Source organism: Arvicanthis niloticus, chromosome 2 (assembly GCF_011762505.2).
Source record: "Arvicanthis niloticus isolate mArvNil1 chromosome 2, mArvNil1.pat.X, whole genome shotgun sequence".
In the NCBI taxonomy this organism is placed as follows: Eukaryota; Metazoa; Chordata; class Mammalia; order Rodentia; family Muridae; genus Arvicanthis; species Arvicanthis niloticus.
The window spans coordinates 67,833,102-67,851,116 of NC_047659.1; the positions used below are offsets into that span (position 1 = coordinate 67,833,102).

General features: G+C 42.3%; 1 protein-coding gene across 4 annotated transcripts in view; it reads right to left on the reverse strand.

The window, feature by feature from the left end:
* Ttc17 (tetratricopeptide repeat domain 17) overlaps positions 1–18,015 on the reverse strand; it is a 105,371-nt gene that overhangs the window by 14,926 nt on the left and 72,430 nt on the right. For 2 of the 4 annotated variants that reach the window (XM_034494753.2, XM_034494752.2), the window contains 4 exons: positions 15,781–15,934; positions 12,216–12,336; positions 10,008–10,167; positions 8,718–8,801 (listed from right to left, as the gene is read on the reverse strand). In XM_034494753.2, coding sequence (XP_034350644.1) covers positions 8,718–8,801; positions 10,008–10,167; positions 12,216–12,336; positions 15,781–15,934 — 519 coding nt within the window. Of the gene's footprint in view, positions 1–8,717; positions 8,802–10,007; positions 10,168–12,215; positions 12,337–13,813; positions 13,996–15,780; positions 15,935–18,015 lie in introns of those variants that run through there. The other 2 variants (XM_034494757.2, XM_034494756.2) reach the window with 1 other exon arrangement.

Here is an 18,015-nt window from a genome sequence, read left to right on the forward strand (position 1 = left end):
TGGCTCTAATGTCTGTTCTTTGCCTCTATTTGTCTGTCTTTGTCCACACTGCACAGTTGAGAGGCCATTTTTTTTTGGTGTGGTACTTGCGGGGGATGGATGTCTAGGGCAGCAGTGTTTTCCCAGTTGTTGAGATCCTTGGGATTCTTGTTTGACCTTCCTGTTGAGAAGATGATTGCAGTTTATTTGAACGTGATATCTTTTCCTCTGTCTTCTACAATTTTGTCTTTTGTCCATAGTCACTATGATGCTATACTGATAAATCTTTGTATTCATATTTTTCGGTCACAGACCTTCCTGATTCTATGGAATAATGTACTTCATCACTGTTAGAGAACGCTTAGTTCTTACTTCTACAAGTGTTGCTTCTGCACTGTCCTCTCTTCCTGGAGGGATGATGGACTCCTTGTTTGCTCTTTTCTTGGGTTTGTCTCACATCTTTTAAGTCCTTAGGTGAAGGCCCCTTAAATTCCTTTTCTCTTTATTCTTCAGGTTGGGTACTTTCTAATAACCCATCTGAATGTGTCTCTTCTCTGTTCCTATGACTAATCTTATGATCTATTGTCTACTCTAATTTCATAAAATATATGATGATCATCATTTCTAAATGTACAGTTTGGCAGTGCTTCAAGCATTCATACTGTATACACTCACTGAAGACGTTTTCATCTGAAAACATAAACTGCATTAAACAGCAGACCCTTCCCTCTGGTCTCCAACTGGTAACCACCACTGTACTATGTCTATGTGTGTCTGACTGTTCTTATGCATAAGTGAAATCATCCCATATTTGATTTTTTCTAACAGTTTAGTTAGTATAACTCCTTGAAATTGACCTATGCGATAGAATGTGGCAAAAATGCCTTCCTTTTCAATGGTTGAGTCATTGTGTTTATATGTTTCATTTGTCCATCTATCCGATGTTGGGCATTTAGATTGATCCTACTACTTGGCTACATGGAAGAATACTGCTACAAACACGAGTGTACAAGTATTTGTACACTTGAGATGATACTTTCAATTGCTTGAATATGTACCAAGGAGTACCACTGCTGGTTCCTTAGGCACACCTATCTTTAGAAAGACCTATGATATGTTTTTGTTTGTTTGTTTTTTAATCCCACAGCGACAGTAAGATTTTATGTTCTCACCAACAGCACACAAGGGTTACAATTTCTCTTCATTTTCACGGACACTTTTTTGTTTTATGCAACTGGATGTAAGGCCACTTTGGTTGGGGTTTGCTTTCCTGTGACTCGTGATGTGGAACATTTCCCTTCCTCTTGGTTGTGGCTACTGCATGCGATCATTGGAGGAATGGCTGTTTAAACCCCATGCACACTTTTAGGTTGGATTTTCACTTTTTATTACTGAGTAAGAGGACTTTTTTTTTTATATGCTGTGGACATTAACTTATCGGATGGATGATTTGCAGTTCTGCCACCCACTATGTAGCCTGCCTCATGTGCTGGTGATACACAGAAATCTCCAGTCACCGTGGAGCCCAATGTCCCAGGGACTCTTCCAAGACTCTGCAGTCTTAGCCTTTTAGCCATTAGATGTGTGGTAAACGTTGAGCTTCACTTTATCCCATGGCTATCCCATGTCCTTAATCTCATTTGCCACAGAGAACAATCTTGATGTTGGTCAAACATCACTTGACCATCTCTCTTCTACCACGTGGGTCCTGGAGGAGGCAGAGTCAAACTTAGGTCATCAGGCTTGGTAGCAGGTGCTAATCCAGTTACCGTCTCACAGAGCATCTGCCCTCTCCTCACATTTTATTCCATTACTAAGGGCTGGGTTTTCGCTGCTACATCACTGAGCAAAGTCTACTCCCTGATTGGGTCCTTCTTAAAAGGCACAAAATCTTTAGACCTTCCAAATGAAATCCTGGGATATTTATCAAAAGGTCCTGTCTTCCAATGGTGGGTTGATAACTAGAATTCTTGCCTCCATAGTAGGGTGAGATTGTCCCGAACACTTCCACGGCTTTTGTCTCAGCTTCTTTGTGCTTTATTGCTGAGTTTGCCAATGTTCTGTGGAGATCAGTGGGCTTAGCAATCTGCTCTTCTCACTGAGACTCCCAGCTTATCTCTCCAGCCCAAGGGCCCCATGTCTGTTAGCGCATCACCCCTACCCCTGTACAAGTGTACACTTTACACTGAAACATGATTTTGATTCAATCCAATTATTTTCATTATCTGCTCCTTCAGTAGTCCTCTCTCCTGTCATGTGTAGCCTATCCGAAGACGACGACGCTTCTTCCTTTTAGGAGCTCCTTAGAAATTAAGTTTAAAAACCCTGAAACTATAGTCCCTAGGTTTACTTTGTCCACTTCTGTTGTTCATAGTCTTTATGAGAATGTTAGTTTTTAGTTCTTATGTAATTTGTTAACCTCTTCCCACACTGCATGTGAATTCTGAGTTAGTCTTCAGGAAGTGTTTGCCACTTTCAGGCCTCAGAGGGATCCACATCCTATCTGAATTTACAAGAGAGCCAGTCTTATATTAATTTAAATCTCTGCTCCATTGAGTATTTATCTTGGTGGATGTGTAAGGGATGGATTTAATCTTACCTGGTCCCTATCCAGGACACACCACGTGATTTACTGTGCCGGGTGCTGCCTCTGTGTGCTGCGCTGCCACATGCAATTAGCTTCCTGTCCTTCCTCATCGGTCTGTGGTTCACGCACCACTATTAAACAGTTTTAATTAAAGACTTCATGTATGTTTAATATGAGGTTAAGTCCTCCTCTTCTCTAACTGTTCTTTTTCAGTCTGCCTGGTAATTCTTCATTGTTCAGTCTTGTGGATAAACTTACAATTAGCTTGTCTGGTGCTGGAGAAAACACAGTACTTTTATTGTTATTGCTAAAAATCACAAATTAACTCAGGAAGAACTAACGTTCTTACACCGTGGGGCTCTGCTCTCAGGAACGTGGCTAATTTTTCCATTTGTCATGTCTTTCAGCATTGTTTTATATTTTTCCTCAGGTTTAGAAATTTTTCTATAGGTTTACAATTTATACCTATATGAAAATCAACATTTCTCTCTCTGTCTCTGTCTCTCTCTTTCTCTCTCTCCAGTTTTACTTATTTATTAGCTTAATCTATTTGGTCAGAAAATTCCTAAGTGATTTAAAATTTTAGAATACTGTTACAACTTAAAAAAAAAAAACAATCAGATATGTGACCCTCTTTTCTCTTGCTTAGGCATTTGGAAAGAACTTGGCCCTGTCACTTCCAGACAAGATGTTCTGTACATGTCACCTGGGTCAAGTGTACAGCTGCTCATGGTTCCTGCTCGTTTTACAGCTATTCTGAGACATATATTAAAACCGACCAAGATTGGGAGTATGTCTATTTTTTTCCTTTAGGTAAGTCCATGTTTACACTGTATGTATTTCAGAGCCATGTTACTGAATACATACAGTCAATAGGACTCATCCACATTGTAATGGTTCATTAGCTTCCTATGGCTGTGCCAAACAGACTCAAGCTTGGTGATTTAATTAAACAGAAATATGTTATTTGCATAGTTCTGGAGACAGGAAACAAAGATCAGCATCACTGTGCAAAGCCATGAGCAGCAGGGCTGGGCTCCCTGCAGAGGACTGAGAGGAGAATGTTTCCTTCCTCCTTTGGCATCCGGAGGTGGCTGGCATTCTTCACTTCACTTTCATCTACAGTATCACAGGCTTGGGTACTTGAGTTACATCTCCTCTTTCCTCCCTCCTTGAAGGGTGCCTGTGAGTGCACACAGTGCCTTCCTATGTACACCAGGATAACCATTCATCTCACAGTTCTAAAAATTGTAACTGCAGAATTCCCTCTCTGACCTAAGGTAACTTTCATAGACTCTGGGTACCCAGCTTACCATAGACCCCTTCATCCTTATGAAATGCTACTTTCACTCCATCAGTGCCTCTGCCTCAGTGTTCCCTTGAGATAAGAATGCAGTGATCCTCAACTCCTCTTTGTCACTGTTTGCATGATGCCACTGTTTGCATGATGTCACTGTTTGCATGATGTCATTGTTCATATCTGCACTTTCAACCTTTTCATATTCAGATATTTAAAGTGTACCTTTTAAGCAGCAAGTGGCTGGGTTTAAAACGCTGATGACACAAGACTTCCACTTCCACCTTGGCAGCATCTCCTGACGCTTCTGTGTCTGTGTTATTAGTTTGATGTGTCTATGTTCTTACCTTCCTTGACTTCCTTCAATTTGATCAAACATTTTACGTTATTCCATTTTCCTTCTGCTAAACTGCATCTTAAAATAACTTTGGAAGTTAGCCTATGGCTTAAAACATACATGTAAATCATTACTTTTTACATTCTGACTGACACCAGCCAGATGTTGGGACTTTAAATTTCACGTGTTACTCTTCCCTCCCTATGTAACTGCTACCTCACATTTTTATCTGGTCCCCAGAGCGAGATGCCACAGCCACTGCACACGAGTCCCTGAGCATTTACATTTTAATGTTTGCTGTCATTTCTTGCGCATCCATGCTTCTACCTGAGGCCATTCTCCTACAGATCTCCTTTCCCATTTTATTTTAGATCTACTCAAATCTGTCTCAGTTTTTGATCAACTGAACACATCTATATTTGTCCCCAGCTTCTGAAGGGTACTTCTGCTGGCACAGAATTCTGGGTTTGGCATTTTCTTTATGCAGCACTGTAAGATGGCTTTTGGTTCCTACAAATTCTGCTGAGGCACTACTGGTCTCAGTATTGCTTCCCTCAAGGAAGATGTGGAGGACTGAAGGTGGGCAACACATTCTCTGGGCAGAGCCTTGAGACACTCACTTTGCTAAGGTAGAGGCAGCTGCAGCTGGAGCTTGGCCTGCTCTGACTCTCGCAGCCTTCCCAGGAGGCATTAAATGCATGGACAAAGTAGTCTTGGGTGTCTCACCTCAGCAGTATAAGTGACTTCAGCTGAGTGCAGAGGCTAAAGGAGAGAACTGTGGAGAGACAGGTAGCTGCTGCTCTCTGTGCTAAGTCTGGAGTGTTGTACTGCCAGCCACCAACTGACAAAGAAATTGGTACTCTTCCTGTGTCTTTCACCTTGTGGTTTTCAGTGGCTTTGGTACTTCCACTGTCTGCCTTGTCCATTTAAAACTTTATATTTTAAATCTTATTAAATTGTATGTAGATGTGTCATAAATACAGCATAACCTATGGCTGTGCTTTTAAAATTAAAAAAAAAAAAAAAAAAAAACCTATGTGTGGTTACTTTTCCTGTATGTACACCATGGTGCATGACTGGAGCCCACAGAGGCCAGAAGGCAGCACCAGAACCCCTAGAACTGGACACAGTTATGAGTGGTTTTATGGGTGCTGAAACTCGAACCCACATACTCTGGAAGAGCAGCCAGTGCTCTTAACTGCTGAGCCGTCTCTGTAGCCCCTAGTCATGCTTTAAACCATTCTGACAGTGTCATTCTTTTAGTAGGTGAGGTTCGTTTGTGTCATAGCCCATCTGCATTTCTGCCTATGACTAATGAGCTTGCCCCAGACCCTGAATGCAATGGCAAGTACCTGTGCATAAGTACTCACTTCCTGTACGCCTGCTTTACTTGACCCTTTTCCAATCTATCTTTGGTATTTGGGAAAGCTCACATTGTACCTGTATTGAATGCCTTCATCCCAGTGACAATGTGTGCTGCCACCTCACATCTGGGTCACATTCTTTCCATTCTTATTTTTCCTGACACCCTTTCCTTCCTCTGTATCAGCATATGACCGTCAAATCCCAACCAGTACCCACTAATTAAGCAGTACACGGATCTGACCTTTTATGCATGTTCCTGCTCAGTCTATTTTTGAAAGCTGCAGTATACCTGTATTTCAGAGGATGGGTCCTTATATATGGCAGTGGCTTCTGTAGGCAGCTTAGCGGTATAAGCAGACATTGTGCTTGACACTTCTACCAAAGCTACCCTGGTCAGCTAGGCTGTGCAGACGGGTGCATGGGAGCAAACATCACTGCAAGGCCTGGGGACTTTGTATTCATGGCCAACATGGTAGCTCAAGGCTCACAGTTTTTTCTTTGTGCATCCTAACTGTATTACTCCACTGACTTCTGAGATCGTGTCTTGGTTAAAAACCTAGCAACACGAGTCTATTCTGAACACATACATTTGTTAAAAATACTCAGAGAGACTGGGAGATGGCTCAGTAGGTAGAGGCACTTGTGCAGTTGCCTCAGACATCCACATACCCCCACTCCACACACAAGCACACACACACACATACACACACAGAAACAGAGAGACAGAGATAGAGAGACATAGAGAGAGAGAGACAGAATTAAAAACATAAATTTACTAAAATAAATTTTAGAGTTAGCTATCTTACCTTGGTTAATTTCCCCAAGTATATGGTATGCCATTTCTTTTAGGTTTTTATTTTATTTTATTTGTTTATTTATTAGATAGGGTCTATGTATTTTATTTTTTACTAAGACAGGTTCTCTTTTTATAGGTCTGGCTGGCCTGGAGGATTTGCCTTTTCAAGATACTGTTTCAAAGTCTTTTAATATTTGCTTTGGCTTTCCTTTCTGCCCCTTTTCTTTTTAGGACTCCTATTACATGGGTATTGGGTCTTTCTCTTTCTTTTATATCTACCTCTTTAACTTGCCCTTCATTTCCTATTTGCGTGTTGGGTGGAGGGGGACTTCTGGCTTGTATTTTTGAAACGAGGTCTCATTGCTTAGTCCATGTAGGTCTTGAACTCACAATGTAGCCCAGGATGCTCCGGAATCTGAAATTCTCCCTCCACAGTCCCAGCTCCTTTTAATGAAGAGAATGACCCTTCTTGTGTTGTTTTCCTTGGGTATTATTCAGTGTGCTACTTCTTTCATCTGCATCTGGAAATAACTTCTTTCACTTGTAAGTCTTTTGACTATGTTATTGTTTCCCTTTTAAATCCCTCTCTGCCAGCATTTCAGTCTCTAGCTCTCCAAGCCTAGCTAAGTTGTCCTTGTGGACTTGCTGGTTCACAGTGGGAGTCTGTAGCTCAGCCTTTAACCCTGGGCTTCTCATCATTCTCCAGTTCTGGCATCAGGTCTCGGCTCCTCACTGTCCTCCATCTCCAGCAGCCTCTAAGCTCTGGCCCTGCTTGCTCTCAGTGAGCTCACACTCACACTTTTGGTCTGTTTGTGGTTTTAATGACTACAAAGGTTTCATGTAAGCCCAACGGTAACTCAGAAGCACTTTCGTCCTGTGCGGGATGCAGCTGCTCTGAAGTGGGGCACTCTCTCCTGGAGCCTGAACCGTTGTGTCAGGAGGGAAGTGTCAAGGACTCTCTCTTGCTTTATTAAAATGGAATAATTTGCTTGGATAAGCATCGTGGCTAACTCTTTTGGAAGATGCCCTTTTAACCAGACATATTTTACAGAAATAAAAGAACTTGCCAAGTCTTATTTAATTCAAGCTCCAATTGCATTTTCTCCTGTCATGTTTTCTTCCATTCTTCTGTGGTATGTCTTCCGTTTTCTCTGTCCTGGCCTGTACCTTCCTCCTGTGCTCATCTGTATTCTCCCTGCTGTGACTTCCAGTCTGTCAGCCCACCTGTGACCCTCTCCTGTCTGCTAGCATTCAGGGTGAGAATCCTGCGTTAACACCTTTTGCTAGCCTCTCCCTGCGTTTTTTAGTTTGGCTCTGCGATCTTGATTCATAAGTTCTTTCATGTTATGTTTTAAATTCATGGCAACCCTATCTCAAAAAAAAAAAAAAAAAAAAAAAAAAATTCATGGCAAGAAGTCCGAACTAAATTGTGCTTTTGGCCCTGGCAGCATCTTCCTGCTGCATGCCCTCTGGTGAGCCTTGCTGTTCCTCCGTGTGGTGGTCCTGAGTCTGGGTCACTACTGTGCCAGTTCTTTTTATTACTCCGGATCTTCCTTTCAGGGAACGAACTTCTGTGGCCATATTCACAAACTGCCATCCCAGCCTGTCTTCTGCCTCCACTTCCCATAGGCCTCTCTGTTGATCTCAAGCACTCTCGGCAATCTTTACTTCTTACTATTTGCTTATTTAGGTCTGCAGATCACATCTGTGTCCTACTGAATGTGGACTTTCATTACAAATGGACAATTTCCATACCCACAGGAAGGCAGCTGTTATCAAATCCTGTCATACTCACACTGAACTGAGTTGCTTTTCTTAATCGCTGTTATAAATAACCTCTTCAATATCAGATAGTACTAGATTGATTGTTAGCTACAGAGTAATCCAATTAAAAATGTAACTCCTCTCCTTTATAGAACATCACACACAGGCAGAAAAGTCATCTTAGACATTTCAGGTACCTTCCCTGAGCTGTTGAAAATGCAGTGTTGTAAATATGCTTCAGGACTTGAGGACAAAAGCTACTTCACAAGGTATCTGCTGTCTCTCACATCCTTCCCTGCCATACACTGTGTCACTTCCTATACCCAGGTTCTATCATTCCCAGCAGCACTGCCTCTCCATACACAGGCAGAGGAGAGGAGGTACCGCTGACTGGGCAGGCCTCATCCTAGAAGGCAAAGGAGCAGTGGGATGAACGAAAGTGGTTACTGGGGACTTATGAGAGTGGGCTCACTTCACACTGGGCCTCTGGTCATGTCAGTCACAGGCAGAAGGGTGAGATCCACATGGTGACCAAGAGTCTGGAGAGAAGTCAGAGGGCAGGCAACGATTGCTAGCCACCTCTGGGACTTACCTTTTCCAAAACCTTGGCAATTCTGGTGCCGATTTGTTCAAGCGACTGTTGCGGATACTGGTCCTTGCCAAGATTCTGCAGTACCTGGAACAGAACGAGATGACTGGTGAGAAAGCTGAAGAAGAGACCGGATTTGGATGCTGCCATCGGTGCTCAGCCTGGGGGGCGGAGCCCCACAAAAAAATGCTTTTCTGGGACAGTGCTGTGCATCTGCTGGGGAGTCAGTGTGTGGAAGATACACTTAAGGTGACTCTGACAGTCCACAGTCCTCTCCCACTTAGAAAAACTTACAGATGTTGAAAACACAGTCATCACAGCAACACTAGAAAATAAGTTAACAAATCTGCTTGAGATTCTGCCATCTGCACAGGCGCTGTTAATGCCCTTACGTATATTTCCAGATATTTGCTGTGTATGTGTAAACTGTCATCTTTATCTTCATATAATATATTCTTAATTTTTCTTCATGCCAATAAAAATTTTTGTCTTAGTTATGGTTTCTATTGCTGTGATAAAATACTATGACCAAAATAACTTGTAGAGCAAAGGGTATGTTTCAGCTTGCAGCTCTCATGACATACTCCATCACGATAGGCAGTCAGGGCAGGAGCCGGGAGGCAGTCACTGATGTACAAGCCACAGAAGAGTGCTGCTTGCTGTTTTGCTCCTCATGGCTTGCTCAGCCTGCTTTCTTATAGCACTCAGGACCACCAGGGTTCGTCACTCCCACATCAATCAAGAAAACGTGCTACCAGCCAGCCTGGTGGAGGCATTTTTCAATTGAATTCCCTCTTCTAAAATGGCTCTAGCTTGTGTCAAGTTGACATAAAACTAACCATCATGACATTCTACCACATCTTTCCAAATTATGTCACTGTGTATTACTTGCTATCTTATTTAACATATCCTTTAACATGGGCATCTGTGACATGTTTTCCAAATCTCCCTTGAGGTACAGTCTTTACTAAGTATGTCCTGGGTTGGTCATCTTGCCTTTCTTAAGAATGTCAACAGAAAAATAACTGCCCCAAATTTCTCTGTCCTGAGCCTCTCTGTGGGAGGTAGAATCCAGCCCACCCTGATAGGTATATTGGTTACAGTCTTAAGAACTACAAGCTCTGTCCTAGGGCCTTAATGGAATTGGGCTTGGAAAGCTACCTAAGTCAGGGCCAACTAAAAAATTTAAAACAGTGAAAAGAGCCCTGGCTGCTCATTCTTGCTTTCTGGTGTCAGTTACATCATAGCTGTGAGGCTAACACCACAACAGTCTGAACAAGCCTGAGTACTCACCTCTGTTAGCTGGCTCTCACCCGTGTAGTGCAGGCTGGCTCTGTTGGACACTCCATGTAAGTGGTCCAGGGTATGCATGCTCGTGGGGAGATTGCCATTGCACAGTGGTTCCATTGCTGGCTGCTGTATGGGTGTGGCAAAGTCTATGTGTTCTGTGATGCTGGAAAATGGAGATGACCACATTAACCATGGGAAATCCAAGAGCTCTGACAATCAGCACCTCTAACTTCCATATGGCACTCCCTCACGAGAGGGCTTGAAGTGAGTGGGTTTCCTCTAGGATTTCTTCTTTTAGAGAACCGACAGCAATAAGACATACAGCTGGTTTCTACAGCCGACTTTTCTGTTACAAACAGAAGCACACTTGTTGCTCAAAGAGAAAGTCATCTAAAAGTTAGACTAAAAACAGACTCAACTGGATATTCATTGTATTGGGTATCAAATACAAGTACTTAACTTCATGACCTCATGAAGTTATTGTTTAAAAAAGATTTTGAAAGTTTTAAATTATGTATATATGTGTATCTGTGAGCTGGGATGTGCAGGTAACCAGAGGCCACAGATATCCCTGGTGCTGGAGGTGGTTGTGAGTCATTCATACGGTTGCTGGAAACCAAACTCTGATCTTCTAGAAAAAAAGTACATGTTCTTACCTTGCTTAGCCATCTCTCCAGGCCAAGAGGTCGCTTCTTATAGGCTAACCATACAAACAATCATATGTACTACATAATTTGGCACCACCAAATTTTACTTCAAACATTTTAACTTGTATTTGGAAAACATTTATTGCTCCACTGATTACTTAGTCTGAACCTACTGCATATCAGAGACCAAGTCTATAATAATTAAACAAACACACGCAGTCCTAGTTGTTATGTTGCTAATGTCTTGGAAGGTGTAGGATTACAGATGTGCTAAATCAGAAAACACAAAATACTAAAAGCATGCTCATGAGGAAATATATCTCCCCCACACCATGAGGAGGGGTGGTTATAATAGCTTTCCTCAAGCAGCAGAGCTCAAAGGCCTTGTGGTGAAGGCTATGACTGAGCTGGGTAGGGGCAGAGCGAGAAGGCCTGACTTACATCCAAAGAACTCTAGTAGTAGGAAGCTATCGGAAAAAGCCAAGGCACAATTGAGCAGGGCAGGAGGCTCACATACGCCTGTGTGGTATTACAGACACTTCGGAGCAGCAGTGTAGATGCAGAAAAGCAGACAGCTTGCAAAAATCTCAGGGCGTAAAAGTAGTAAGAACTGTTTAACAGATGATTATTCAGGATGATATCTGGGTTTCTGGCCTGAATACAGCTGAACATATTTCCTGAGAACGTAAAATGGAGCAGCTGGAGGGATAGCCCAGTGGTTAGAATCACATACTGCTCTTTCAGAGGACCCAGCTTTAGCTCCCAGTGCCCACATCAAGTGGCTCACAACTTCCTGCAACTGTATCTCCAAGGGACTCTATGTCCTTGTGTAGACTCCACGGATACCTACATTCATAGTGCTACATTCATACATGCACATACCCACACACATGTACATCATTAAAAAATAAAAATGAATCTTTAAAAAATGTGAAATGGAGAAACAGAATCAATGTTTTATTTTATTTTTTAATGTTGGACACTGGACAAGAAAATTATGTGTTTTCTTGAGCTTGTGGGTATAAATGGGGCTTTGAGGAAGAGTCTGGTTGGAAGATATTTGGGAGGGGTTACTACATCCCTGATGAAGGAGATTTTAGGAGCAGTCACTCAGACCACACTTGATTATGAAACAAAGCATTGGCAGACCTGAGGAACAGTAACACTTCCAGAGCAGAAGGTCAGCAAAAGCCCCTTTGCTTGCTCTCTTCACAGGTGTAGCTAAGTCTAGATTTGCCATACCTCCCCTAAAAGTGCACAGTGTCTATGCAGTGGCCTCTGGATTCCTGAAGACAAGGATCTAGTCTTCAACATGAACTATATGCTACATCTGACTTCTGACAGCTTGCAAAGGTACCTAGAATGGGGGTTCACTGGCACTCTTTGCATGGATTGAGTCCATCTACGCTGTGGGTAGCAGTGGCCAAGCTTGGCTGTTCACAGGCCCAGAAAGACGACTCTTCCGACCACCAATGGCACAGAAGATGTCACTGGAGTCAGCTGAGGCCACTGTGGCTCACGGGTAAGAAAATTCCACGAGGAAGGTGATGTCAAAGATACTCACTCAATGTTTTTTGAAGACACTGCTAGCCAGGTGCTCACAATGGCTGTTAGCTCCACCCAGCGGAGTTTGAGGCACTCGTCTGGACTGGGCCACCCCAGACTCTGGTAGTCACGCTTTTTTTCTGGAAGGAAAGTATATCATGAATAGATGCAGTACAAAAGAATGGAAGCTAAGCAGCTGTTTCCCTTAGATGACGTAACCCAAACTGGTATGGTTGGCGGTGCCGGTTTTCTTGTCTTTAGAATGTGCACCATAGGAAAACACATCTAATTACAATCCTATCATTCGTGGCAATGGGAACAAAAATCCTCTCTGAAATAAGGCCTTACTCTCAAAGATGAAAGAAAAACCATCCTTTGTTGTATCCGAAGTTGGTCAGCGTGAAATAAGGATTCAGAAGACTCTTAGATACTAACATTCCTACCACATTTCATTTTCACCCTTCTGATTTTGATTTTATGAGGATATGTCTGACTTAATGGGAGCACATATCTCTAAAGCAGGCATCCAGCCCTGGCACTGTGACATTTTGGGGTGGATAATGCTTTGTTGTAGGGACACTGTAGTGTGCTGAAGGACAGTTTAGCAGCACGTGGGCGTCAACCCATTAGATTTCAGTAGCAAAGCCTCCCAAGAAATGTCACCTCACACTGCCAAATATTCCACGGGTGCAAAATCACCCCTGACACTCACTGCTACAAAGAAACAGTGCCAGGATGGGACCTATGATGTGGTAAGGCCACCATTTCTTGCAAGAGCGTTTCCTGTGTGTTCACAAGCTGTGCTTCAGCACTCACAATTCCCAAACTAACTAGACTTCCGTCCTCACAGCTCAGAAGAGGAAGCAGGTTAGGAGCGGCTCACCCCAAGTTCTCTGGCTAGAGGGGCAGCAGAGGCAGAACCCAGACATAGGTTATGTGACTCTAATACATGTCCCCAATTCCTGTTCAGTCTGAGCCCTCTACTTCAGTCAAGTCCCCAGAAAAGAACAAAATAAAGTCTTATCTGATGGGGATGAGCAGGAGGAGGACCTTAATTCTGTGCAGCGCTTTTTACACTGTAGGAATTTACCAGTAATAGAAAAACATTTGAGGTACAGGCAGGGATTTAGATTCAGATTTTAATAAAGAAAAAAAGAACAGCTTGGAAGAATTTCAAATTAACTTTGAATAACGCGTACATTAAATAAAGATCACTTTCTTTTTATATTTTAAAAATTCACTTGAAGAATATTTATTGAGCACCTATTATAAGGGTCTGGGAGCTGTGTAACACACTGGGGTACACACAGGTGGGGCAGCCTGCTCTGTAGCTCACAGGCTAGTGAGGAAGGCAAACAGAAGGCAAGTGTTACACTCTCACAGCATAGTGTTCAAGCAGGAGCCCAGGAGTTGTACAAAGGAAGGAGCGACTACTTCTGTCTGAAGGCAGCAAGGGAGAAAAGGCACTAGAGTTTCAAGTTTAAGGGTGAGTGATATTAGCACCGCAGAGGTGGTATAAGGGCATCCCAGGCAGAGGGAACAGCATATGCAAAGGTATGGGGAAGATCAGAGCATGGCTGCTTCCTGGGTGGAGGTGGAGGGTGGAGAGAGGCTGCTTTGTAAAGGGTCTTGAATGCCACACTAGGAAGTCTGCACTTTTTCCTGTAGGCACTGGGGAACTTCGAGCCCACATGTCTCCATCTTGGTCACAGGGATATCATAAGAGGGTGTTAAATGCCTCGCTGACATCCAGTTATATTATGTCTATGGCACTTCCCTGGTCTTCCAGTCTAGAAGCCCTAGCCAAAAAAGGAAATGAAATTAGTTTATTTGTTATTATTATGTTATTATTAGTACTTAGTATATCTATTACGGTTCTCAAAGATCTCCAGTTCTCCCCATAGGTTGACAAACATTTGCTTAATAATTTGCTTTAAAACTTGGACATGATTCATCGGAAGTTTATTAGCTGGCAGTGGTCAGAATTCATACTTATTTAAACAGGGCTACGAACCCTCTGTAGTGTTTTTGCACCTTCTCCACACCGAGAGCACTCTCTTTCTAGGACAGTAAGCAGCTCCATAATCTCGCTTGCAAGTATCTTCAATGCCCAACTTGGGCCTGCTAAGCTCAGACCACTTGGAACTGCTTAAAGGGGGCCATGCTGTAGCTTGGAAGATGCGTTGCCTAGTGAGAGGAAGGCCCTCATTTCAACCCCTTTTCCCCAGTGCCACGAGCAAGCAAGCAAACACACACCTGCCCAGATGTTCCCATATAATCTCAGCCATGTAGGCTTTAGTTATCTCTTTGTAAGAAGCTTTTAGTTTCTAAAAAGTACTATAGGATCATTAGAAAATATCTGTAAAATGGAAAGGCCACAAAGAAACCACAAATGATCTACAGTTCTCTTAGCACCCACAGAGCATGTGCACTGCTGTGGTGACTTGCTTCTATTGTTTCATGTGCTTGCCTGCTAGGCCAAGTGTAGTGATCCAAGAGGCCATCAATGCCACAGGATAGACAACTTCAGACAATTTACGACAGGAAAAAACCCTGCCAACCATTACATATGTCATCTGTGACATGTACCTTATGTATCAGAGATATTGAACTGTGAGAAAAATACAGTTGATACGACACAGTGTGTTCACTGTCAGGATGGGAACATCCTTACCACTGATAAACTGTCTTTACTGACTTGCTGTGTTGTGTTTCTTTGCTGTAACACTGGAAGTGCTGTGTGTTGATCTGATAAAGTAGCTGTGCATATTTCATTTCACTACTGCATTTTTATGGTCTTTAAATGGCACTGAGCCCCCCCATGGAAAATATATGATACAAACATATAACAGTATTCTCAAAATTACATTGCTCAGACATTACTTTAGTCTTGCCTCTCTAGTGTTGGAATTATCTTTTGTATTTCTCTACCTTGGAACATCCTTAATGTGAGATTCTACAAACACTCTTGACATTTTCTTCCATGATGACTTCTTGCAGTAACATTTAATGCCTCAGAATGGTCATTTCCATGCTTTACGCCTGGCTGTCTTTTCCACTAATACAGACAGACTTAGCAGAAGGAGGTGTTCGCCTGTGTAATCCAACGTAAGTCTTTAGCAGCACAACCAATCCAAGTTTTTATTCTCTGTCACAGCAAGACCCCTCCTAGGATGTGGAGGACTTGTGAATGGATGTCTTCCTGGGTTTGGATAGGCTGACCTATCCTATGACTGCCCTCTGCATTAGTCAGTGTTTTATTTATTTAATTTAGTTAAATATGACAGATTTTAATGAATTGAATTATTAGTCTAAGACAGTAAAAATATTACTTTAAAAGGGATATAATTTTTTTTTTTTAAAGGAATTCTATTGCTATCTATTTTAATGCTGGGGGAAAAACTCAGCTGTGTGCATGGCAGTGACCTTTAACCTAAATGGTTAATGGAAATTTTCTTATACTAGTGACTGATAATGTCCTCTAATCTCTCATCGGAACTGCTCTAAGTTATAAAACACATCCCTTATTAGAAATGAGACAGTGACCTGGAGCAAGAAATAAGATGTGAGACATTCTCACTTACCTTGGGGTCCAGGAGACGCCACCTTTGGCCCAGTGATCTCTAAGTTTGCTTGGTAACGCTGTCCATTTTCTGCCTGACTTGCCTCTACTTTTTTCCCAGGAGGTTTTTTATGATCCCCTTTGGGTTTCTTTACACGTTTGACCTGGAATGTGATCTGGGAATCAAAAACATGTTAGAAACAAATGAGAACAGTGAGTCTCAATCTGTCATTCACTACAGATTTCAGTGTTTTTAAGAATAACCTAGCCCAGCAGAACTTGATGATAAAAGCTTGTTTCTGGAGACAACACAGACTTTGGTCAGAGGACATGGAAAAATCGAGTTGCTCCTGACCAGGAAGCTTCCTCCCCACTGGCTATCTTTGATAGCACAAGACTGTGTTGTGCAGGTTATTAAAGGAAAAAAGTCATTGACAGTTTTATCTAGCTGTGAATAAGAACCTGTATGATAAAATATTCATGGATGCAGTATTGGCATGGTGGATAAGCAATTGTCTGATTGGATTTAAGATCTGCTCCACAGGAGGGAAGGAATGCCTGGTACTGGAAATCTGACCAAGAATCCATGGTTCCTGGGGGTTGGGCCCATTACTCTTACTCTGCTAAGTGGACACTGTATTGAAACGCCTTTGAAATCTGTATCTCTGTACCCACAGGTTAGTGCAGTTTTCCGACCACAGCACAGAAGTTTGTATAGTGAATGATGGGTAACTCAGAAACCCAGAACTTGCCCAGATACAGAGTGCTCAACCACAAATGGGACATCTCTATCATATCCTCTCCTTGAAAGGCTCAGGGACAATTGAGACAGAGAGGGCAGAAGGACTGGAGGAGCCAGAGGCAGGGCAGGCTGAAGTAAAACTGTCTTCTGGCATGACAGGTTGACTGTGCTCATAAACCCAAAGCAGCTGTGGTTACCTTCATACAGGGAGGACTCATGAGGCCTGACCGCCAGCTGAGGAGCTGACAGTGGATGACCTCTGGGGAGGAAGAGTCAGTTTCTGTGATGGGTTCAGCACCAGGTAGATTGAACATGCTCCAGGGGATGGCCCTATATTCACTACTACTCTGTGTGCAATCACACAGGATTGGGTGAATTATAAGGGGGCAGGAAAGACGGCAAGGGTGGTGCGTCTTAGAGGAGTTAGTGGGTGTAAACACCATCAAAGTATATTGTGTATACATATGAAATTCTCAAAGAATATATTAAAAATAACCTGATAGATATACTAATACCCTGATATGGTCATTGCACATTCGCACTGTGTATATACACACTGAAACATCCGCTGGAGATATAAATATATGTTTATATATATACATACATATATTTACATATATATATATTTACTTATACATATGTATGTATAAATCAATTAAAAATCTCTGTGTGTGAGAGATGTGGAGTATATTATGTGTGTGTTCATGTGTTTGTGTGGGTTAGGTAGAGCAGGTCAAGCAGGATATGGCTTGTGTAGAGGTCAGAAAACAACCTTCCAGCTCTGGTACTCAATTTGCCACCTTGTTTGAGACAGGGTGTCTTCACTGTTGTCATCCAGACTAGCTGGCCTGAGAGCTTCTGGAGATGCTCCTGTCTCTGCCTCTCTCCCATGGGAAGGCTGGGACTAGACGTTTGTGCTACTGTGGCCGGCCAGCACACAAGATGAGGGTGAAGGCTCACGAGTGCACTAGAACAGTGAGTGCCTTATACACTGAGATGGTCTCTTAGTTTCCAAGTAAAAAAATAGTTTGAAAGGAAAAATATCTTCTAAAACCCAGTCAAGTTTTCCCCTTAATAATAATAATTATAATTATTATTGTTGTTGTTATATTATTATTATTTTTATAATCATTATTATTATTGAACAATCTTGCTATGTTGTCCAGGCTAGTTCTGAATTCTTGGGCTCATGTCATTCTCCTGCTTCAGTTCCCTGAGTGCTGAGACTACAGGTGTATACTGCACCTGGCTAAGTTTAATTTTTAAAAATCTAAATGAAAAGTTGGTATCGAAATGAACAAGGTAACCTAGTCTTGATGAGTACACAGAAGATACTGAAAGGAAACATATGTCACCTATCACAAGTCTGTGGCTTGGAGGGTGATTTACACTGTCCTGTTTCCTCTCACCTTCCAGAAGAGTTAGTAATGTTTATATGGCATGACATTTTCTAGAAAATTACAATGTGCAGTTCTTGTACAAAACCTGGCTTTGATTTCATGAGGATTGAGGTGC